Source organism: Eublepharis macularius, chromosome 12 (assembly GCF_028583425.1).
Source record: "Eublepharis macularius isolate TG4126 chromosome 12, MPM_Emac_v1.0, whole genome shotgun sequence".
Classification (NCBI taxonomy): Eukaryota; Metazoa; Chordata; class Lepidosauria; order Squamata; family Eublepharidae; genus Eublepharis; species Eublepharis macularius.
In genome coordinates this window covers 10250107-10274090 of record NC_072801.1, presented here as the reverse complement: position 1 = coordinate 10274090, position 23984 = coordinate 10250107, and the positions used below count along the sequence as shown (strand labels likewise).

At 47.4% G+C, this 23984-nt stretch overlaps 1 protein-coding gene across 1 annotated transcript; it reads left to right on the top strand.

Moving 5' to 3' along the window:
* Positions 1-2442: 2442 nt before the first annotated feature.
* MMD2 (monocyte to macrophage differentiation associated 2) lies at positions 2443-23756 on the top strand. Its single transcript, XM_054993656.1, has 7 exons — positions 2443-2459; positions 7154-7235; positions 8483-8643; positions 10121-10195; positions 12567-12668; positions 16780-16849; positions 23553-23756. The coding sequence occupies exons 1-7, from the start codon at positions 2443-2445 to the stop codon at positions 23754-23756; spliced, it is 711 nt and encodes a 236-aa protein (XP_054849631.1).
* Positions 23757-23984: the final 228 nt, after the last annotated feature.

Genomic DNA, 23984 nt, shown 5'->3' with positions numbered 1-23984 from the left:
ACAAAGGGAAGGGATGTGGGAGACTGGCTTTGGGCTTCTCTTTGATTCTGCAGGACAAGCGTCTCTTTGTTTCGAAGTCCAGAAAGCTGGAGAGGGGATGGGTTTGAGATAATTCTTTTTAAGGCTGTCTCTTTCTGGGAAACAGCCAAGAAAAGACCAGCCTGGAACAGGGTGGTGAGAGAAGCCCTTCAGTGGCCGTTCACAACCTGCGCATATTAATGCCAATGAAAGCCGGCATCTCCGCCCCGGGAGGCTGCCAACTTCCAGACTGTCCTGAGTGCCTTGAGCAGCTGTTCGAGGTGCCAATATTAGCGGGACGCCCTGCTGATCTGGTTGCTGCTGAAAAGTTTCTCCAGCTGATTTCTGTAGATCCCATTCATGTTGAAGGCACAAGAGCAAGCTGGGCAGTGTTTTTCCTGGTCAATTGGCAACAGAGATTTCCAGCTATCGGGACACCGCTTCTTGTCATGAATTTCCCTTGATGAACTGCCACCAGACCCAGAAAGTCCTAGACAGGGCTTTTTTTCAGCTGGAACACCGGGGAACAGAGTTCCAGCACCTCTTGAAAACGGTCACATGGCCGGTGGCCCCGCCCCCTGATCTCCAGACAGAGGGGAGTTGAGATTGCCCTCCGCGCCATGTGGCACGGAGGGCAATCTAAACTCCCCTCTGCCTGGAGATTGCCCTCCCCTCTGCCTGGGCGGGGCCACCGGCCATGTGACCATTTTCACTGAGGACAATTTAAACTTTAACCCCCCCTTGTTCCAGCTGACCCAAAGTGATGTCATTGCATGGTCCCGGAAGCGTGTGTACACTTTGCGCGTACACATGTGGTACCAGGGGCACCACCTCCTGCCAGGAGTTGCCCCCTGTGCTGGCAACCCACTGAGTTCCACCACCTCTGTTCCCAGAAAAAAAAGCCCTGGTCCTAGAGCAGGTCTTTTAGCCTGAAAAAGAATGGTCTTCCGGCACTTATAGCATGCTGAAGGAGGGGTTTGGTATGCACAAGCTGAAACTACAATAGCTGCAAGGGGTAGCCGTGTTGGTCTGCTGTACAGCACCCAGATTTGAGTCCAGTAGCCCCTTAAAGGCCAACGAGATTTCCAAGGCATAAGCTTTCGAGGTCAAGCTGTTTTCCTCCGTAGCCTGGATTAGTGAGAGTCAGCAGCTACAAAGGTCTGGATTTGTGGGGATATCGCCCAACAGCAGAATTTGCATGCGGCAAATCCTGGGTTCTGTTCCCAGCATCCCCTGTCAAAAGCTTCTCAGGAAGCAGATGCTGGGACAGATCCCTGCCTACCTGCCACTTTGGAGAGTGACTGCCCATCAGAGCCCATGATGGATAGGAGCTGACTCGATATTGGGCAGCTTCCTACATTCTGCTGTAATGGGCAGGGTTGCCAGATTTTCTGCCATCCTTGCTGCTGTACCTTCAAGGGGTAGTTGGACACAAAGGGAGCCTTTTCTGGCAGAGAGAGGATGGGCAGGAAAACTTTCCTTGCTAAATGTATGTCTGTTCTAAAAGCATTAAGGTCAAGGCAGTCCCCTGTGCAAGCACCGAGTCATTACTGACCCATGGGGGGACGTCGCACCATGACGTTTTCTTGGCAGACTTTTTACGGGGTGGTTTGCCATTGCCTTTCCCAGTCATCTACGCTTTACCCCCAGGCAACTGGGTACTCATTTTACCAACCTCAGAAGGATGGAAGGCTGAGTCAACCTTGAGCTGGTTATTAGAACCCGGCTTCCGCCAGGATCGAACTCAGGTCGTGAGCAGAGCTTGGGCTGCAGTACTGCAGTTTACCACCCTGCACCACGGGGCTCCATTCTAAAAGCACAGAAGGACCAAAAAGAATAGTGGCAGCCCAAAAGTTACACCCGAATATTCATCTCTTGCACTTTTCCTTTGAGTTTAGAGAACTGAGGTGGATGCTGCCCCCCGCCCCCCCCCCCAACCTCAGGCCACAGTACAAAATACAAGGAATTTAAAAAAAAAAAATTGAAAAGCATAAATCACTATTAAAAGCATCGTGGAAAAAATAATAATAAGAGGAAGAGCACCAATAAATCAGAGCAACTGAGTGGGCTAGCATTTATAGTCTCCTTTTGACTGTTCAGTGGAGAAAACCATGGATTGGGTCTGCCTCCGGAAGGAGCTGGAAGAGGAGAGGAAAACTGGAGAAGATGGCGGGGCTGAAATTCTTCATGGGCCGTTTCCAGACGGCCCCCCGCCTCGCGAAACGTCGCGCGTCGTCGCGCGTCGTTGCGCAGAAAACGCGAAATATCGCGTTTTCTCGCGCGAGTTTTGCGCGACGTCGCGCAAAACTCGCGCGAGAAAACGCGATATTTCGCGTTTTCTGCGCAACGACGCGCGACGACGCGCGACGTTTCGCGAGGCGGGGGGCCGTCTGGAAACGGCCATGGTGTTGTTGTGCGGCTAAAATGGAGAACAGCGCCAGGTACACACACACACACACCTTCTGAGTCTTTGGAGAGAGAAAAGTGTTCAAACTATCCCTGAGAGATAGAAATGCAGATATGCGGTTCTTCTCAGAGTCTCTCTACACAAGACATCTTACATGGGGATGCTCAAGTGACTTACTTTCCGTGCGGTCTTCTATTCAAGTGTCCTCTGTCTCCCTAGCAGTGCAGGTGTATCCTCAATGGGAGAACAAGTGTGCAATCTTTCACTTGATCCTACTCATGTGAGAGTCTCTCTACACGAGACATCTGACATGAGAAGAACACGTGTGGGGAGATGCAGTGTTAGCCAGGAAGGGTAGTTTAAAAAGACAGAGCCAGTGGTAGGGCAAAGGCTTTGCTATACACTTGAGCTGTGTGGAGGGGCTGTGAAATGCCAGAAGGGAAACTTCAGCCCATTATAACCTCTCCAGGTCCAAGCCTGGCTCTGGAAGGCAGCTCCAGCCCATTTCCATTCCTGGCTGCCCTCTGGTTGCAATTTTAGACTGTAAAGGTGAAATTGACAGAGCCTTTAGGGCAGCAAAGATGAAATTAACACACGCTCTGAGGAGCAATCTCTGCCAGCTCTATCTTTTTAAACAACGCTTCCCAGCTAACATTGCATCTCCCTGCACTTGAAGAACATGTGCCAAGGTGTCTCGTGTAGAGAGACTCTCAGTTCTGAAGGCTTTTGTAGGGAATTTCTGCAAGCAGTGTTCTCAGGATTTAGTTGCCATGCCATTGCTGTAGACATTTTGTGATGGTTGTTAGTATTATTTTAATTTTCTCCACATGTATGCCAGCATGACAGCTGAAGAAGGTGTTTTTTTGGTGTGTCTTTTAAAAATGTCTCGTGTGTGTTTCTGTGGAAACCTTGACATCATTGCAGAGCCCAGGATATGCACAAGGGTTCTTTTTTTTAAAAAAAGCAACAGATGAAAAGCACCCAAATGGGGGGTTCTGGTGAGAACCTGGATGGTTGCCGAGCAACCGCTACAGAAGCATAATGTGCTGTTGTCTGTGGAATACGGTTGCTCTATTTTGAGAAGGAATGTACAAATCCAGGCCCAGGGTGGCGGTGTGTGCGTGGAAGGGTGGGGGAGAGGCAAAAGTTTCTTTGTTGGCTAGAATTTGCATTCAGGTAGGGAAGGAGAAGTTAGAGAGATTAACAAGATGTGCCATCCTGGGGGGCTGGCAGTATACATTTGCTTTCTGCTGCCATTTGATTTTGGAGCACAATCCAGTGGGAAATTCTGTTCTGCACTCCCCCATGGTAGGAGGGCACCTGTCTTGGAACTTCCCAGTGTTTTGAGATTGGTCCTCACCCCTGAGTTGTGATGGTGCTGCCAGATTCCAGGCCGGGACTGCAGTTCCCCCGGAATTACAACTGATCCTTAGATGGCAGAAATCAGTTCCTCTGAAGTAAATAGATCCAGAGGAGTTAGCCATGTTAGTCTGTAGTTGCAAAATAGTAAAGAGTCCAGTAGCATCTTTAAGACTAACCAACTCCATTGTAGCATAAGCTTTCGAGAACCACAACTCTCTTCGTCAGATGCATCATCAGATAATATTCGGATCATATTGTGTTTGGTAAATGCTATCATAAATCTTTTCTTGAATATAATAATCCCAAATTTTGAATAACCAACTTTCAATGGTAGGAATTTTTGGTGACTTCCAGTTGGATGCCAGTAAAGATTTAGCTGCCATCAAAAAGCTACTAATTAATCCCTTTCTAATGTTAAGAACGTCTAAAGCGTCCCATTGGTCCAAAAAAAATCAACTTAAGATCAAAAGGTGTTGAATACCCTGTAATTTCTTTTATGTTTCTTAGAATTTCAGTCCAGAAATTTTTCACATGGGGACAAGCCCACCAACAATGTGTTAGCTGAGTGTAAACGGAGCAGAGAAGTTACGCTGTGCTGATTAAAGATGCAAAAAGTTTATTTGAGAAATACAAGCTTCAGAGTAAAGAGGGAGAAATAGGGATAGAGTCCTTGCTATCTGACTACATCTTGTAGAGAGAATGAATAAGGCAGGAGAGAGAAGAAGAAGGATATTGCCCTGTTTAGCCCAATAGGAGACAAGACAAGGAAATGACCCTCAGGAAACAAGAGAGATGCTGCTCTCACTGTCCTAACTAAGAGCCAAGCTACAAGTGACACCTGACACAGGTTGGACACTTGTCAGTTTCCCTCAAGTTTTGATGGGAAATGTAGGCGTCCTGGTCTTGCAGCTTGGCTCTCCATTTAATAGAAGTTTACAGAACCCCGCCCCCCCACACCCAGCAGAGGGGAAGGGGGGGCGCCTGGCCAGAACACGATGCCTGCACTCCCCTCCCGACCGCATATTCTCCCTGCCATAGACTGCCACTCTGTAAACTTCAATTAAATGGAGAGTCAAGCTGCAAGACCAGGACACCTACATTTCCCATCAAAACTTGAGGGAAGCTGACAAGTGTCCAACCTGTGTCAGGCATCACTTGTAGCTTGGCTCTAAGTGATCCTTGCTGCCCCCTGCATAGAAGGCTCATATTCCCATTGCTGCTGCAGTACACCAGACATTGCAATTTCCAACACAATGTGCAAAAGAACCAACACTACCGCATCTTTTCCAGCAAAAGGGTGAATGAGTTGGTGAAATTTCAGTGTTATATAACATCTATGAAGAATTTTATACGATTGAATCCCCCCCCCAAATTTAATACAAGAAATGATAAAACCGTACAGTACAAACAAGAAAGGGATTAAAACTAAGCCATAAAAGACATTATCAAAACCACTCTTGGCAAATTGTTAAAAACCCAAGAATTACAATAAACAAGCATTTAAACTTTGTTGCATTGGGGGAGTTACTTCTTTGGCACTTAAAACATCTAATATTGGTTTCCATATTTCATTGTATTCAAATAAAGGGACTGCCATATGCAAGTTCCCAAAAAAACGGATTATGCATAATCCTACCCATCAAATATTGCTCCCAGATTTTCTGATACCATTTTTTTATCAGTGGGCCTTTGAGGGATTTCGAATTGCCAGCAATGACCAGACGAGCAGAGGCAACTAATATCGAGACAAGAGATCCGGTATTCCTATCTAACACAGAGTTGGGCCAAAAATCCAATAGGAAAAATTCTGGGGAGTGTGGCAACGAAAGACCCACCATGTTGGATATCTCTTTGTGAACCGCTCTCCAAAATTCCTGAACAAAATGGCATTCCCACCACATATGTAGGGTCATGCCTTCCTGCTTACAATATCTCCAACACAGAGGGCTCAACAACCTGTTCATCTGATTCAATTTATGTGGTGTTAAATACCAATTGGACAGCAGCTTGTAAAATTGGAGTTTAATATTCCAACAACTAGATTTGTTGGAAGAGGAATTCCATATATGTTTCCAATCAGATTCTGAGATAACCCGTTTTAAAGAATCAGACCATTTTTTTTTGGTATGGCAGAGGGTCTTTATGTATCACCCTTAATAATAATTTGTAAAGGGTTGAAATCCTACCCTGTTATATGATTGAATTTTAATCGTAATAGTGCGGGAGTTCAATGTGTTAGAAAATCAAATTTTCTTCCATTGATCTATTGTGATTTCAGAATTACAATCCAATTGCCAATCCTGTTCGTACTTCTAGGGTTTCGCTTTTAATGTATTAAGTATCAGGTTATATAGTTTAGATATTAAACCTTTTTGTATCAGATTTGTTTGATTTAGTAGATGTTCAAATTCTGTCATGGAGGTGTTAATAATGTGTTTTATGGCTGTTGTGGGTTTTCCGGGCTGTACTGCCGTGGTCTTGGCATTTCAGTTCCTGACGTTTCGCCAGCAGCTGTGGCTGGCATCTTCAGAGGTGTAGCACCAAAAGACAGAGATCTCTGTCTTTTGGTGCTACACCTCTGAAGATGCCAGCCACAGCTGCTGGCGAAACGTCAGGAACTACAATGCCAAGACCACGGCACTACAGCCCGGAAAACCCACAACAGCCATCGTTCTCCGGCCGTGAAAGCCTTCGACAATACAATGTGTTTTATATTGTTTTGACTCATCATATAGGATAGTTGAAAAGTGTCCGCAAACTCAACAATGTCAGGGGCCCCTTTCCTAATGGATTGCTTTCTGAATTAAAAAAATGCTCCAAGACTGAGAATTGGGATAGGTTGTTGGTTTTTTTCTACATGGATGTCCATACACATAGTGAAACAGTAGCAAAAAAAAAATAGTGTGTGTGCGTGGGGGGTTGCCTGCCCCAAGGAGCTTCCAAGTTCCCTGTCAATAGTAGCAGAGATGGCACAGAGGGTGAAAGGGGGCAGCAGCCAGGGCAAGAAAGGATGAGAGCAGACAAATGCAATGGTCAGGATTTAGGCTTGGCCTTGGATGGGGATAAGCACATTCAAGGGTTGCACAGTTTCAGAATCCTTCCCAATGCTTGATGGAGGTTAACAGATATCCCGGTGTTCTGATTAGCAAAAAAGGATTCGTAATCAGGTAGCAAGCAAGACACTTACACAGCAACTCTTCCCAAAATCTTTTCCTTGACAGGCCAATGAGTACACTTTCACATTCTACTGCTCTAAACGTGCAAGATTTTCTAGTGGTCTCCAACTGCAAAAACGCTTCTGTGGCTGACATGCTAATTCCGTGTCCATGTGCCGACTTGCCTTCTTCTCTGTCCTTTTGCTTTAAGGTTCATGAACCACAGGGTCCCATCCAACCGGAGGTATCAGCCAACGGAGTATGAGCATGCTGCCAACTGTGCCACACATGCTGTGAGTTGCACTCGCCCTTTCCTGGGGAGAGCAAAGAAGCGGGCATTCAGGTGGGGTGAGGTAGAAGGCTGTCAAGCGCTTAGTCCAGTGAGAAAGTTCATTGGTTTTGTTTGAGATTATATTTACTGCTTTTTTGGCTAAATTTAGTCTCAGTATATGATGCTGCCTTATTCTTGAGTCAGGCCATGAATACGTTTAGGCCACGATCGCTTGCTCTGATGGGCAGTGGTTCTCCAGGGTTGCAGGCAGGGGTAAAAGATTGGATGCAGAACCTTTTGCATGCAAAGCATGCGCTGTATCCCACTGAGCTACAGCCTCAGCCTCCGTGCTTGTGATTGTGAACATGCAAACGGCATTCAGGCCTGGCCTGGCCGCTGGGCAAACCTAGGCACCAAAACACCTTGGGTCAGCCCCGGCTGCCTTTCATTACGAGACCATCTCAACCAATAACCACTGGCTTAGATCATTGTTTCCTCCAACTCCGCATCATCTCCTCTGATTGGCAGTGGCTGTTCAGGATCTGGGGCAGAGAAAGATCTGGTCAGCACCAGTGGCCTGATCCTCGTGAGCCAAGATGCTGGGACTTGAGCATGTACGTGCAGCCCTGCATGCCAGTGCCCTGAGGCCAAGGAGAAGACCAGTGAGGTCTGTCACAAGCACTGCATCAGTAACTTTAAGTGAATACACTGTGAACTTCCTGCTTGTTCTGGATTTGGAAGAAACATTTTTTCAGCATGCTAACCTAGAACTGGCATTCCTCTATTGATGTCACCACCAGGCTGAGGCTCAGCGGCAGAATGTCAGCTTTGCTTTTAAAAGGTCGCAGGTTCAGTCTCTGGTATCTTCAGTTAAAATTATCAGGTAGCTGGTAATGAGAAAACCTTCCAGCTGAGAGACCCTGGAGAGCCACTACTGGTCAAAGCCAAAAATGACCTTCAGTATAAGGTAGCCTCTTGTGTTCATTCAAGTCTCTTTGGCTATGTTTGCAAACACCAGGCTGTCAATCAAACACATGCAATATTGAGTTCAATCAAAGGTCTGTCTATTGGGTTACTGAAAGAACCAAGACAGACCAGGTTTTGGGCGTAGTTCAGAGCGAGATGGATCGATAAGGCAGCTTTGTACAGGCCAACTATATTCAGTAATGAGGAATAAAGTAAAAGCCAAATATGGGTGGAAATCTCTCCACCCATAATAACCAAGTTCAGAAGAGAATAGATCTGTTCTTCAATTTCTGTTCCTTCTAGTTCTGGATCATCCCAAGCATCTTGGGGAGTTCCATACTGCACGTATTGTCCGACAACCAGTGGGAGACCATATCGGCCTGGATCTACGGCTTTGGCCTGACGGGGCTGTTCATTGTTTCCACCATCTTTCATACCATCTCATGGAAGAAGAGGCACTTAAGGTAACACGGTTCTGGCAATTCTATATCCCTGCAACTCAACATGAGCATGTTGGATGTGCGCCCCAAGTCCCTCTCATGCATGTTGAGGTAGCAGAGCATAACTGCAAGGTCTTATGCTCAAGGCAAGTGGCACGGACTGCCCACTGGGCAGGTGGGTAGAGCCAACTGTCAAGACAGAAGACGTGATTGGCCATAAGCCATGTGACTTTGTGAAGCCTTCCCCCCCCACCCCCCACCCCGCCCCACACATACCCAGTTTTGTACAAGAAGAAAGTCCTTGTGACTTGAGTTAATACAGTGGGATGCTGTGCTATTAATATACGTGATCCCTTTTGAGAAGATACTCAGCGCTGGCCACCAGCAAAGATGGCTTTTAAAAAAGAAATAACATATTCATGGATAAGATAGTAGATATTAGCAGGGCTTTTTTTCTGGGAAAAGAGGTGGTGGAACTCAGTGGGTTGCCCTTGGAGAAAATGGTCACATGGCTGGTGGCCCCGCCCCCTGATCTCCAGACAGAGGGGAGTTGAGATTGCCCTCCGCGCCACCGGCGCGGAGGGCGATCTCAACTCCCCTCTGTCTGGAGATCAGGGGGCGGGGCCACCAGCCATGTGACCATTTTCAAGAGGTGCCGGAACTCCGTTCCACCTCGTTCCCGCTGAAAAAAAACCCTGGATATTAGTGATGGCAGCTTGAAATGTAGTAATTATTACTTATGATGACAGCCAGTGTGGCATAGTGTGGGTAAGAGTGACCGACTGGGAATTGACAGAGGCTTTGGGGAGGTAAAGATGAAATTAAGGAACCCTCTGAGTGATCCCAACCGGCTCTGTCTTTTAAAACTATACTTCCCGGCTAAAATTGCATCTCTCTCTCTCTCTCTCTCTCTCTCTCTCTCCACTTGAGCGTCCCCATGTAAGACATCTCATGTAGAGAGATTCTGTCAGCCTAGCCCAACTTACAGAGTTGGTGTGTGGATAAAAAGGAGCCGTAGAGAGAACCATGGATGCAGCTCTGAGCTCCCTTGTGAAAGGGCAAAGAAAAAAATGTATTAACTCTGTAAACTAAGTGGAACCTTTATATTCAGAAGCAGTATGCTTACTGCTCTACCAGAAATGGGAAACATAGATCGAGGAAGACTCCTTCAAACCCGGCTTTGGAGCTTCCCCGAAGCTCCTATCTGGAAACAGAATGTAGTCTAAATGGCCAGTGCCTAGATTCAGCCGAGCGAGTTCTTATATTCTTAGGTCTGTGGGCTGTTTCACCCGTGGCCAGAACATTAGGTGAAGATTGTCATGTGCAAATGACCCAACACAGACAAAGCCCTGCCTATGGAATATTCGTATCTTCTGACACTTAACTCAAGCGATAATCCTTCTGCATGGGGCCGGTTCACGCATTCAGTGGCCAGTCTTCAAACGATGAGTAATACCTTGCAAGTATGAATCAGCACTTTCTCTCTCTCTCTTTTCTGCAGGACTGTGGAGCATTGCTTACACATGTTTGACAGAATGGTAATCTACTTTTTTATAGCCGCGTCCTATGCCCCTTGGTGAGTTCACACAGGCTATGTACAGGCCATACCTTTTAAGAGACTTGGAGGCAGGATTGCAGAACAGTCACTCGCACATACAGCCATCTTAATTTGCAGTGCAGGCGCATGTCTTGACATGCTCCCTGCTCAGGTCAGCTGGGCAAATTTTCACAGTGCTTGAAGCTACAAGGGGAGCATACCCAGGGCTTTTTTTCAGTGGGAACGTGGTGGAACGGAGTTCCGGAACCTCCTGAAAATGGTCACATGGCTGGTGGCCCCGCCCCCTGATCTCCAGACAGAGGGGGGTTTAGATTGCCCTCCGCGCTGGTGGCGTGGAGGGCCATCTCAACTCCCCTCTGTCTGGAGATCAGGGGGCGGGGCCACCAGCCATGTGACCATTTTCTCTGAGGGCAACCCACTGAGTTCCACCACCTCTTTTCCCAAAAAAAAAGCCGTGAGCATACCTAAACCTTTTAGCTCCCCTGGGATAATCAACAAGTCTTGTTGAATAGCAACTATGATAAATAACATCCTCTCTGCTCTGCTTAAAGTATTTCTGCAACTTTTGTTTTTTTAAAATAGGTGTGTTCTGATGTCACTCTTTTTTTTTGTAAAAAAAAATGCAATATCCCTTATGAGTAAAACTGACTAGATCACTACCTGAATTCTGGTCTGCTTAATTTCATATTTCCTTTGACAGTTTCTGGAAAAAAGGCCTTTTTTGCACGGACAATTTTTGACATTTTGGGCCCCATACCTCTTCTGGTATTCTGAATTCTGGATGATTGACTCCCCCTTCAGATTTCAATGTGGTGTTTCAAGAGTTCTCACCTGAATTTTCTCCTCACACAGAAAAAAACAGGCAGAAAACTTGGAAGAGAACCCTTGAAACGACTCAATGAAATCTGAAGGGGGAGTTAAGCATCTGGAATTTGGAAGAAAACTCGAAAAAGAGGTATGGAGCCCAAAGCAAGCAAAAATCGCTTGTGCACAAAAGGCCAAATATGGGGCAGCTGCAATTCAGGAAAACAAATTGAGCTGGCCTGTTTTTCCCTGGATAGAGAGTCTTCCCTCTACTCCTTAAGGATAAAAAAGAGAACTCCAAGCATTAGCCCCAAACTCTACTGGCTTCGGCTCTTGTGGCCTTAGCAGTGGAGAACGATTCTTGCCCAGTGCATCGCCTATAGCAGGCCTGTCTCGTCTGATCTGTTGTCGTAAGCCTGGCAGCATCATGGAAGAGTTTCCTTGCTTGGGGAGGGGGGATGTAGATAAGATGGTAGTTGGGAGGGGGGGCACGCTCGCTCCCGACACAACCTGTATCTATTGTGACAAGCTGAGAGCTGTGCTGAAGCAATTTCATAGATTCCTAGCACATTGCAAGTTTCTCTACATGAGACATCTGACACGTGAAGAACATATGATGGGAGATGCAATGTTAGCCGGGAAGGATAGTTTCAAAAGACAGAGCTGGCAGCAGGGCAAAGGCTTTGCTAGACACTGGAGCTGTGTGAAGGGGCTGTGAAATGCCAGACGGGAAACTTCAGCCCATTATAACCTCTCTGGATCCAAGCCTGGCACTGGAAGGCAGCTCCAGCCCATTTCCATTACTCGCTGCTCTGTGGTTGCGATCCCACACAGTTTTAGACTGGAGAGGTGAAATTGACAAAGCCTTCTGGCGGAGAAGATGAAATTAACAAACTCTCTGAGGAGCGATCTTCACAGGCTCTGTCCTTTTAAATGACGCATCCTGGCTAACATTGCGTCTCCCTACCCTTGATGAACACGCACTGAGGCGTCTCGTGTAGAGAGATTCCACGTTCCTTAGGAGCCAGCCTGCACTCGGAGATCTTCCTAAGAGCTCCAGAAGTGACAAAAGACAATTCTGTGGTTTAGAGGAGGGAAGCGAGTGCCGGCATGGTGTAGCCGTTAATGTCACATTGGGAGCTGGGAGACTTGGTTCGAATCCTCACTGCCATGAAGCGCTCAGCGAATCCTTAGGCCGCTTGCTCTCTCTCTGTGCGCTCTCTCTTTCTCTAAGCCAACTGACCACACAGCGTTGTTCTGAAGATAAAATGGAAGATAGAAAAACCAAATACATTGCTCCAAGTTTGTCAGAGGATAAGTGGAATGAAAACATACACGGAAGACAGAAAAGACACAGGGCCTTTTTTACAATAGCAATAGCAGGATTGAAACACTCCCACCCTAGGGTGGTTCACGGGGGACACCAACCTTTTAACTTCCTGGGAAAGTTCCCAGTGGGCGGCTGCCCTTGTGCCCAGGAGCTGAGTTTTGGGAACGTCTTCCGTTTTCTATCGATCTCCAGGGCTCCTTTCCCATCCCCCTCCCCTCTCCTGTTTCTCTCAACCACTCTCTATTATTCTCCCAGGCTGAACCTGCGGGAGTTGGGCCCCTGGGCTTCCCACATGCGCTGGATGATTTGGATCATGGCCTCCGTTGGGACTGTCTATGTTTTCTTTTTCCATGAGCGGTGAGTATCAGCCTGGTGGGATCTGGATGAGTGACTATGACTTCGTTTCAGAAAGATAGCTGTAACCTGCACCTCACCTCTGTGTCCTGCAATCACAGGGATGGGGATATGCTAATTAATTTGGTTCCTTAATTCATGAGCAAAACCCTAGCTGCAGTGGCCTTGAGGACAGCAGGGGGTTTGTTGCCCAGCCAGTCTTTGGCCGCTCAAAATCACCCTTGTGCCCCAGTTGTCTTACTTTCCTCCGGGGGGGCGGGGGATAGAAGGATATCAGGAGAGACATTTGTAATGAGCATTTTGGCCACTGTATATCTGATGTTTGCATTAAAATACTGATTAAAGTGTGTTGATAAATGCTTCCCCTCCAGCTGTTTGCAGACTGATATAAAGTTGGTATATAGCTCCCCCTAGTGGAATAAAATGTTCCACAGATAACGGATTTTGATGGCCTTTTTCATCTTTGATTATGGAGGGCAGATTGAAAATGTGATTTCCAAATCATTTGTGCCTTCAGCAGTCAGCAACAAAGAATTGGGCGGAGTCCACTGTCTAGCACAGTTCATTAGTCTTACAATGCAATCCTAAGCAGATTTCCACCCTTCTAAATCCACCAAAGTCAACAGACTTAGAAGAGTGTAACTCGGTTTAGGATGGCACTAGGAGAGTTTAGGATGCATCGTGGGATAAGGAAGAAGCCTTCTCTGTGCCTTTTTGTGGTAGGGACTGGCCTCGGTCACACCCAATGAGTTGGAGTCAGTATAAAGAACTAGAGATGCCAGCATTCTTGGGAGCTTTAGGGTCTGGTAGAAAGGTAGAAAAGACATTGCTTGATGTGTGACGTCATGTCCAGCTGAAAACTCAGATATGACATAAGTCATTGGGCGATGTGTTGTTGAAGGCTTTCACGGCCGGAGAATGTTAGTTGTAGATTTTCTGGGCTGTATGGCCGTGGTCTTGGCATTGTAGTTCCTGACATTTCGCCAGCAGCTGTGATTGGCATCTTCAGAGGTGTAGCCCCGAAAGACATAGATCTCTCGGTGTCAATGTGTGGAGAAGATGTTAACAGGTAATTTAATATCTACTCAGGAAGGTGGGTTTGGGCTGAGTCATCCTGTAAGAGTTTCCCAGGGTGTGGAATGCTAATGGGGGGAAGCTTCCCTGTATCCTGAGGAGGTTCTTTGCATATGGGTTGGTGGTTGATATGCTAATCTTATCTGCAGGGCAATTGTAAGATGTAGAGTATTTTGTTAGCCTGGTGTTTTTCAGGACTGGAAACCATGCCCTATTCATTCTTAAACTCTCCTGTTGAAATTGTGCTTATGCTTATGAATTTCAATGACTTCCCTGTGCAATCTGACAAAGTAGTTGGAAGTGTTGTCCAGTATTTTAGTGTCCTGGAATAAGATACTGTGTCCTGTTTGAGTTAGGCTATGTTCAGCCACTGCTGATTTTTCAGGTTGTCCAAGTCTGCAGTGTCTTTCATGTTCTTTTATTCTTGTCTGGATGCTACGCTGTGTGGTCCCGATGTAAACTTGTCCACAGCTGCAGGGTATGCGGTATACTCCTGCAGAGGTGAGAGGGTCTCTACTGTCTTTTGCTGATCATAGCATCTGTTGTATTTTTCTGGTGGGTCTGAATACTGTTTGTAGGTTGTGCTTTTTCATAAGTTTTCCCATCTGATCAGTGATTCATTTGATATATGGCAAAGCACTTTTCCTGTGGGAGACTGTTTTTCCTTAGTTGTTTGATTTATCCTTGGTGTAATCGCTCTTCTTCCTCATTGGGTGATGCTTTGGTCGCCCCTGGAAACTCCATGGTACTTACCATGGAGCTTTCATGGACAGCATAGCATCCTCCAACATGCTTATGTCACATACAGGTTTTTTATCCAGATGTGATATCATGCAATGCCATTTCCTTCTCTGGACCTTTCTATTTCTAGTTCAGAGGGCAAGGTCAGGATCCTTCCTACCGGAAGCAGAGCACAGAGTTTATTGTCTATAGCAATAGGCCATCACAAATTTTCCAAACATCACATCAACTAATAAACAGTTAACTTCCAATATCACAATTTTAAAAGGTTAATTAAAATTAATTAAAACAGTACAGTATACCAAACTATCCCAGGAGTCACAAAATAGCCTTATTCAGCACCAACTTATATCTTATCTACTTGGCTACAAGTGCAAACTGAGAGACTCTGTAAGACACATGATTATCTGTGTCAGATAACAAGAAGACAATCTTCTCAATTTCAGAATATGTGTTTGTGGCTGGTAGGATTCTGGCCAAGAATTTAGCTCTGGGCACACTGTATAATGGACAGTAAAGTAGGTAGTGGGGAAGGGTCTCCACTATAGATGATCCACAAATGCAGCTGCGGTGTTCCGTAGGGATGCGAGAATAACGCCCTGTCAAAAGAGCTGATTGTATCGTCTGAAAGTGCAGAGCGGTGAAAGACACTCTGAGATTATAATGAGAAAAGCTGGCTAGGTAGGTGGATCTTAAATGATCAAATTTAATTAATTTATACCAAGGAGCTGCCTTGGATTTTAATATCGATAGCCGATCCATCACTACATCTGACTTGTAAATCCACTCCCTAGGTGCAAAGTTGTTCGCTGAGACCCCTAACAGGTCGTCAGGGATGGTGTACCTTTGGTGAATGGTGGAAAGAAAGCCAGGGCGTGTGGGGTCTTTAGATAATAATAAATTGGCTGATTGGCAGCTTAGGGAGTCAGAACTGGAAAATTTGACCCTTTCCAGTACTTTAAAACTGCAATACCGGAAGCAGACACTTGGCAGCGCTGTGCAGAACAGAGACCACTAGACTTGGCCTCAGCAGGGCTTGGGAGGGCTTGCTTAGCATATCAAGCAATGTTCTTGAAAAGGTTTAAAGTCTTTAAGTGCATCTTGTTTTGCAGTTGCCTCACCAGTTGGGGGTAGTCCACTGTACTGAGACCAGTGAGAGCTCAATTAAATTTGTTTAACCAGATTGTTGGTTGTTGTGGGTTTTCCGGGCTGTATTGCCGTGGTCTTGGCATGGTAGTTCCTGTTGACCTGCCAACATCTTTTCCACACTGTGACACTGAGAGATCTCTGTCTTTTGGTGCTACACCTCTGAAGATGCCAGCCACAGCTGCTGGCGAAACGTCAGGAACTACAATGCCAAGACCACGGCAATACAGCCCGGAAAACCCACAACAGCCATCGTTCTCCAGCCGTGAAAGCCTTCGACGATACATAACCAGATTGTGTTTGGATTTCTGTGCTTGGTTGAAACATACTGCATGCAGGTGGCAGACTAAAGCCGAGTCTGCATGGCTGAATTTCACTGGTTCAGTTCCCATATTGCAGCATTTTTTTGAAACCGTCAGCACAATCCACTTTGTGGTAGACTGTTTCCCCCTGCATACTCTTTATTCCGTTTTGGTGTTCCACCCTCTTCCCCTCTCTCCCGCCTCCTGTCAGCCCACTGCATTGTGATTGGCTGCTCTCGTCTAGCCAGCCACTCCCACTCCCACTCCCTTCCATTCCATCCTTCCCCCTTCCCCTCTTTCTTCTTTTAAAGTCCAGTGCAGGATCGATGAAATGCTGGTTTGAAAGCACAAGGGGAAGTTCCCTTTTTATTCTTTTTGCTTTGGCACGGGTGGGAATATTGTATAGGGGGGTTAAATATCTGGGTATCAAAAGTAAAGATTTTAATATTGAATTTTAGAGAACTGTGAATGGCAACATACAAGCTGATTCCATGCCTTTTGGCTTAACTTCAGGGAAAGCGAGGAGTTATGTTCCTGGTGCAGAGGGGGCTATGGATTGGGACCATGGCATGCAGAAAATATTTTACATCTCCACACATACAACATGACTCTGAGCTCTTGGGGGAGGATACAAATTTCTCTCCTCCCTTCTATATACATTACGTGTTACATGAACCCAAGGTTTTATTGAGTCTTCACAAATGCTGAGCTGAATTTAAGCTGAGAGGCAGTGGCTTATCTAAGGTGATGGCTGAGCTAAAATTTGAGCCTGGATTTTGTGGGTTAAACTCCAACACTCTGACTACTATACCACACTGCTTCTCAAAGCAGGTTGTCTTTCCTACTCCTAGGTACAAGCTGGTGGAACTGGTGTGCTACATAATCATGGGCTTTTTCCCGGCCGTGGTCATTCTTTCTATGGTAAGTGATCTTGTCCAAGTGCTTACAGGGAGTAATATATTGAGGACTCTTTCAGAGATGCTATTCCTGCACTTTCATCATTATGGGGAAGGCCAGCTGAGGAATCAAATGGTGCTGAAGCTGTTTCTGAAGCTAAACAGAGGTGGACTGGATCAGTCCCTTGGATGGGAGACCATAAAAAGTCCCTTCGTACAAAGCAGCAGAAGAAAAAAAGTTCTGTCCCAGAACCAGACCAGGTGTCAGGTCTTGCCAGATAAATCCCTCAAGCACTTCACTGCAGACACTCAAGTGTAAGAGTTAAAGTTACTCTATTAAAGAGATATATCAGTATCAACAGGGCTTTTTTTCAGCGGGAACGCAGTGGAACGGAGTTCCGGAACCTCCTGAAAATGGTCACATGGCTGGTGGCCCCACCCCCTGATCTCCAGACAGAGGGGAGTTGAGATCTAAACTCCCCTCTGTCTGGAGATCAGGGGGCGGGGCCATCAGCCATGTGACTATTTCCTCCAAGGGCAACCCACTGAGTTCCACCACCTCTTTTCCCAGAAAAAAAGCCCTGAGTATCAAGGTACTCAGACAGGGTCATTGGCAGAAGTGACGCAAGGTGGGTGAGCAGTGTTAATTATAGGGGGACGTTCCCGCCCCTGGGAATGGGAGACCATTAGGGATTTGGCACGAAGGGTCCAGGCCTGGGGGAGAAGGGAACAGGGAGGAATGAGTTCATCACAGTTCTCAGGGAGGACTGGCTCCAGCCGACACTCCAAGGCCACGTTCTCAAGCCGGCCGGGAAAGCGAAAGCAAAACACCTGCAAGGTAAGCAGCTAAGAGCCAAGTAGCAACTAAGTTCCCTTTACACATTCTCAGAGGATCAGAGCATCATGCATAGAAACAATCATGGCAGATATGCTGGGGTGTATCTGACATATTGCCCCCCCCAAAGGTGCCCCCCTCTAGCAAAATGGCCCTGGTTTCCCTGGGTAGGCGTTATGAAATCTGCTCAGAAGCCTTGGAACATTGACATCAGAGGCTCTCACCCACTCCACATTACTTTTATCAAAATGCACCCATTGAATCAAATAAAACAATTCTCCACGTTTCAGTTTAGAGTCCAAAATATCTTCAACTTCATAGTGGGGCTGTCCATCCACCAGGATAAGGGAGGGGAACCCCCTGGTCTGGATGCCACTTGTCGGGAGGCTGAAAGGATGGACATTTCTCAGATTTTCTTCAGGAGGCTGAAAGGATGAACATTTCTCAGATTTTTGGGGAGTTTCACTTCCACCGTCACTTCGTTGATCACCCTCACCAGCTTGAAAGACCCCCAAAATTTCCACCCCAGTTTTTTGCTCGGCTGCTCCCACTGCAGGTTCTTGGTAGAGATGTACACATAATTTCTCACTTGCCATTTCCAGGGAGCGGAGCATGTTTTATCCGCCTGCTTTTTATAATCCTCTTTAGCCTTGTCCAGGGTCTTCCTGATTACTTCCCACTGGTTTGTTAGGCTGGACCACCACTCCGCCAGATCCCCTTGTTTGCTAGTCTCTGAGGTCTAAACAAACGGCATGGCTTTGCCTTCAAACCCCTGTGCCACCATGAACGGGGAGGCCCCAGTGGAGCTGTGTACAGAGTTATTATAACAGTACTCTGCGAAAACCAAAGAATCCAGTTATCTTGTTGATAATTAATATAGCATCTTAAAAATTGTTCCAGCACCTGATTAACTCTTTCGGTTTGTCCGTCAGTCTCAGGGTAATGAGTGGAGCTAAGCCCCTGTTCTATCCCCGCTACTTGAAGCAGCTCCTTCCAGAATTTAGCTACGAACTGCACCCCCGTCAGATATTACCTTCTCTGGGAAAGAGTGCAGTCTGACTACGTGTTGCATGAATAACATTGCTAATTTCTTAGCAGTCGGGATTTTAGAACAAGGAATGAAGTGTGCCTGCTTCGAAAACAGATCCATCACTGCTAAAATCACAGTCTTTCTCTTGGAGGGGGAAGGTCGGTAATAAAATCCATAGACACTGTGGCCCAGGGCTGGGAGGGGGTTTCCAATGGTTGCAAAAGCCTGGGGGGTTTCCTCCCTTTTCTTTCCCATCAGGCACACTTGGCAATTAGAGATGTACTGCGAAACGTCCCGCCTCATAGCCGGCCACCAGGCTCGTCTCTGTACTAGGTGCAGGGTTTTCAAATACCCAAAATGTCCTTCCAGCTTTGCATCCTGGCAGCTTTTCAGCACTTCCCCTCTCAGGCTGACTGGAATGTACAATTTCCCTTGCTGGTACCAGCCGCCATGCTCTCCCGGTTCTAGTTCATCTCCTTCCTTTTCTGCCTCCCCTTTACTTTCGCTTCCCATTGAGTGAGCTGGGGAGGCAGGGCTGCTCATTTTGCCTGTTGCCAGGTGACGACTGCCCCCTCAGCTGAACAGATGAGAACATAGTGTCCATCACCTCTTCCACCTGACTGTCATGTTGGGGGAGGTGCAAGAGGGCGTCTGCTAGGAAATTAGATTTGCCTGGGAGATGTTTCAATACAAAATTGAATTTAGAGAAAAACTCTGCCCACTGCAGCTGCTTGGCACCTAATTTGCGTAGGGTGCGTAATGCCTCCAAGTTCTTGTGGTCTGTCCACACCTCAAATGGCATTTTAGCCCCCTCCAACCAGTGTCTCCAGGTATTCAAAGACAGTTTGACTGCGGCCACCTCTTTATCCTACACCGCCCAGTGGTGCTCTGAGTCCAAAATTTTTTTTGACACATAAGCACAGGGGTGCAACTTCCCTTCATTGTCCTCCAGCAAAATCACTCCTCCCATCACAACATCGCTTGCATCCACTTGTACAATAAACTTGTGATTCTCATCAAGGTGTTATAATACCGACTCTGAGGTGAATAACTGTTTTAGGTGTTCAAAAGCCTCCTGGCACTCCCCAGACCACACCAGTTTAGCACTGGGTTTCACCCCTTGTGGCCCCTTACCCTTGGTTTTCAGTAAGTCAGTTAATGGCAAGAAGATTTGGGCAAAGTTCTTTATGAAGGGCCAATAAAAATTAGCGAATCCCAAGAACGATTGCAACTGCCTTCTAGTTTTAGGAGCGTCCCATCCCACCACTGCTTGTACTTTAGCGGGGTCTATTTTCAACCCCTGACCTAAGATTTGATATCCCAGAAAGTCCAACTCCTCTTTGTGAAACTCACATTTAGACAGTTTTACTGGCAAGTGGTGGTCCTACAGGGTTTTTAGTACCTCCCGTACTAATTTCACATGTGACTCATAATCTTTTGAATACAATAAAATGTTATTAAGGTAACCCCCTCCCTTGTACAGGTGCTTGTGTAGGACCTCATTGATTAGATTCATAAACCCCCCTGGAGCCGCTTGTAATCCAAAAGGCATGACCCAATACTCAAATCGCCCCAATGGGGTGTTGAATGCAGTCTTCCATTCATCCCTTTTCTTTATTCTCACCCGGAAGTACGCGTCCCAAATCCAATTTAGAGAAGATCTTCCCTTGGGCTACTACATCCAACAGATCGCTGATGAGTGGGAGGGGGTATGCGTTGGCCATTGAAACCACATTGATCCCCCAGTATTCTGTACACAGTCTCAAACCCCCATCCTTTTTCTTCTGAAATAACACCGGTGCTGCGTGGGGGGCGCTAGTGGGTCGGATAAAGCCCCGAGCCAAATTCTTGTCAATAAACTTCTGTAACTCCTCTCTCCCGCGGGCTCATCGAATATAATTTCCCCTTTGGCAGTTTCTGCCCCGGGATCAGTTCAGTGGCACAGTCAGTAGCCCTGTGGGGGGGAAGCTCATCAGCTTCCTTCTCATCAAACACCTGATTTAGGTCTTGGTACTCAGAGAGAATCAGTTCCTCCTCCTCCTCCGTAGCATAGTCTCTGGGAGGGAAGGGGCAGTGGTTCCCCCACTCTTTGTTTTATACATGCTCTTGGCATTCCCCCCCAGATAAGCACAGCTCTCCCACTTTCCACCGCACATACGGGTCATGGTCCCACAGCAAACATATCCCCAACACCAAAGGAAATTTAGTGGCTGCACTAACTATGAAAGTTCTGGCTTCCCAGTGGCTTCCCATCGCCGTGGGGGTGAGTTCATTCTTGTAAGTAGGAGGGGTCCCTCTCATTTGAGATCCATCCATTTGTTCAAATACAATGGGGTGGGCTAGTTTGCACACATTCAGTCCCAATTCCATCACTAATGTGGAAGCAGTTAGATCTCTGGTGCAACTCGGATGTGCATCCCCCTCCTGGGGTTTACTAAGGTGACTGGCACATAAAACAGGGCCTCTTTTTGTCTCACCTCTTTGGGTGTCGGTTCCTCGGCAACCTGCTGGCAGGGCCTCCTCACAGACGGTTGTTATTGTTTCCTGCTGGCTGGTTGGGGTCTTCTTCCTCTCCTGATGGGTCTCCGCTGGACGGCTCTGTCTCTTCCCCTAACTTTAGATTGGTTGTGGCCTCGCTCCTTGCTTGTACCGGCTTTTGGGTCGCCTTGGAGGATCCTGTGGGAGGTTTCCAAGCCTTACAACCTTTTCCTGGGGCTTCTCCCTTCGACCCAGGACAATCGGCGGTGAAGTGGCCCGATCCCCTACACTGCAGACACAGGCCCCGTTTTAAGCGAAGGACCCGTTCGGTCTCGGAGGAGCAGATCTTGGGAAGTTTCCTCTCCTTTGTGCTGGTTTCCGAGGTAGGCTTGTGGGGCCCCGCTTGGTGCTGCATCTGCAGGAGCTTAACTACCTGGTCCCGGTTTTCGACCTCACAGGCTAGTTGTATCCACCCTAGTACGGTCCTCAGATCATCTTGCACCAGCGCCTTTGCCACCAGGTCTAGGTTTAAACCTGCCCAGAAGAATTCGATTTTTATTCCCTTGGTCCAGTGTCTCACTTTGGCCGCATATTGCCTGAATTCGGCAGCATACTCACGCACTGGGCGGTTGCCTTGCTGCATTCACTTCAGTTTGGTTCTCGCCCGCTCCTCCTCGAGTGGGTCTTCAAACTACACTCTTAGGGTCCTGATGCATGCTTCTAGGTTCCATAGTTCTGGGGCACGCGCCCCATACAGAGTAACATACCACTTTGCTGCACGGCCTCCCAGTCGCGAGCCCAAGTAGCTCACTTGGCTATGCTCGTTGGGGAAAGTGTGGCCCCACTCTTGGAAGAATTCCGTTGCTTGGACCAGAAAGAAGCCCAGTTCTTCAGGGTCCCTATCAAAACGAGCATCCAATCTATGCCACCCCTGGGGCGGAGGGGCAGCAGGTTCTCCTCAGGGTCTGTGGCCCGATGCTGGTGTGCCCACATCGGGTGGCGTTCTGGCGGGCGGCCCAGGTGGGGGCAGGCATCTCATAATCTCCTGGATGCCTCCCAACATCACTCCCCCCAGATGGCTCGCACTTTCTCTTGAACCTCTCGGAGGGTTTCGGGTTGGTCTGGGTTGCCTGGGTCGCCCTTGTTCAACTCCTCTCATCTCCTCCCATTCCGTCATCGGGGTTGGTGGGTATCTCCTTGGGGTTGGCCGGCACCTCCTCGAGGACTTCCACAGGGTTCATCATGCTGAGGTTAAACAGCTTACCCCATTGTCTCAACTTCTTGTCTTGCTCTTGGCGGCTATCCGATCCTCGGGGTTCCCATTCTCGGGGGGGGGGGTTAGCCAGTTCAGGTGGATCGTCCCCAACTTGGTACGGGCTCTGTGCCCTTTTGGCACTTCCCCCCCAGGGCCCCGTGGTTGGCCAGCACTGGATGGTGGTCCCTCTGGGGACTCATGAGTTCCCTTATCCACTTCGTCTGGCATGATGCAGGTAGCAAAATTCCAAATCTTGGTTCCAGAGGGGTTTTACGGACTTCTGCCAAAATATCAGGTCTTGCCAGATAAATCCCTCAAGCACTTCACTGCAGACACTCAGGTGTAAGAGTTAAAGTTACTTTATTAAAGAGAGAGAACAGTATCAAGGTACTCAGACAGGGTCATTGGCAGAAGTGACTCAAGGTGGGCGAGCAGTGTTAATTATAGGGGAACGAGTTCATCACAGTTCCCAGGGAGGACTGGCTCTGGCCGGCACTCCAAGGCCACGTTCTCAAGCCTGCCAGGAAAGTGAAAGCAAAACACCTGCAAGATAAGCAGTTAACAGCCAAGTAGGAACTAAGTTCCCTTTACACATTCTCAGAGGATCAGAGCATTATGCATAGCAACAATCATGGCAGATATGCTGGGGTGTATCTGAAATCAGGGCTGTCTACCTATTAGCTGGTCTGCACCAGCTAATAGGTAAAGCAGTGGTCTCCAGTGTTGTACTTACAGGTGCCACGATGCCCACCAATGTGTTTTCTGGTACCCATTGCCTTCTTCCTCAACGCATAACTTCTTGGTTTTCTTTTGCATCCTTGGTGCCGGAGTTTCTGCTGAAGTGGCCAGGAAGGCATTACCTTCGTCAGCCTCTTCGGGCAAGTTCTAAATAAACCATAATGAACACCCATTCTAAAACAGAGGCCTCCACCATAGCAGGATGTTTGGCTGGCAACTCTCAACATTTCGTGATTGGCCCTAGCACACTATGGTGGCATTTTGAGGTTGGACACGCTCTGCCGGTGGCCACTTTGTGCTGGTGCCTACACTGCCCATTCCCAGCTACTTGCCATCTAATCTATGTCAGCCTCCCTGATTGACTTGCTTCTTCTTGTGTTTCTGGACTGCAGCCCAACACGGACGGTCTCTCCGAGCTGATGGCTGGTGGAGTTTTCTACTGCCTGGGCACTATATTCTTCAAGAGTGATGGACGCATCCCCTTTGCTCACGCTATCTGGCACCTGTTTGTGGCAACCGGAGCTGGTATCCATTATTATGCCATTTGGAGGTACCTCTATCAGCCCAACACTTTTGAGGGAAAAACTGCCCGGTAGACAGATGCCTTAAAGATTCGAAAATATGGGCGTTTGGATGACAGAATTTTGTCTTTTCATTCATACGGGAAGGCCGTTCCCACTCTACATGGTCCTCTGATGAAGAGACGGTAATTTTATGTGGCCAATTTTGCCAGGAAAAAACCCCAAAAGCCTGTGAAAACTTGCTTTTTGGATTTTTTTTTACATACAAAAGAACCGTAACAGTGTTTATTGTTAGGCAAGGAT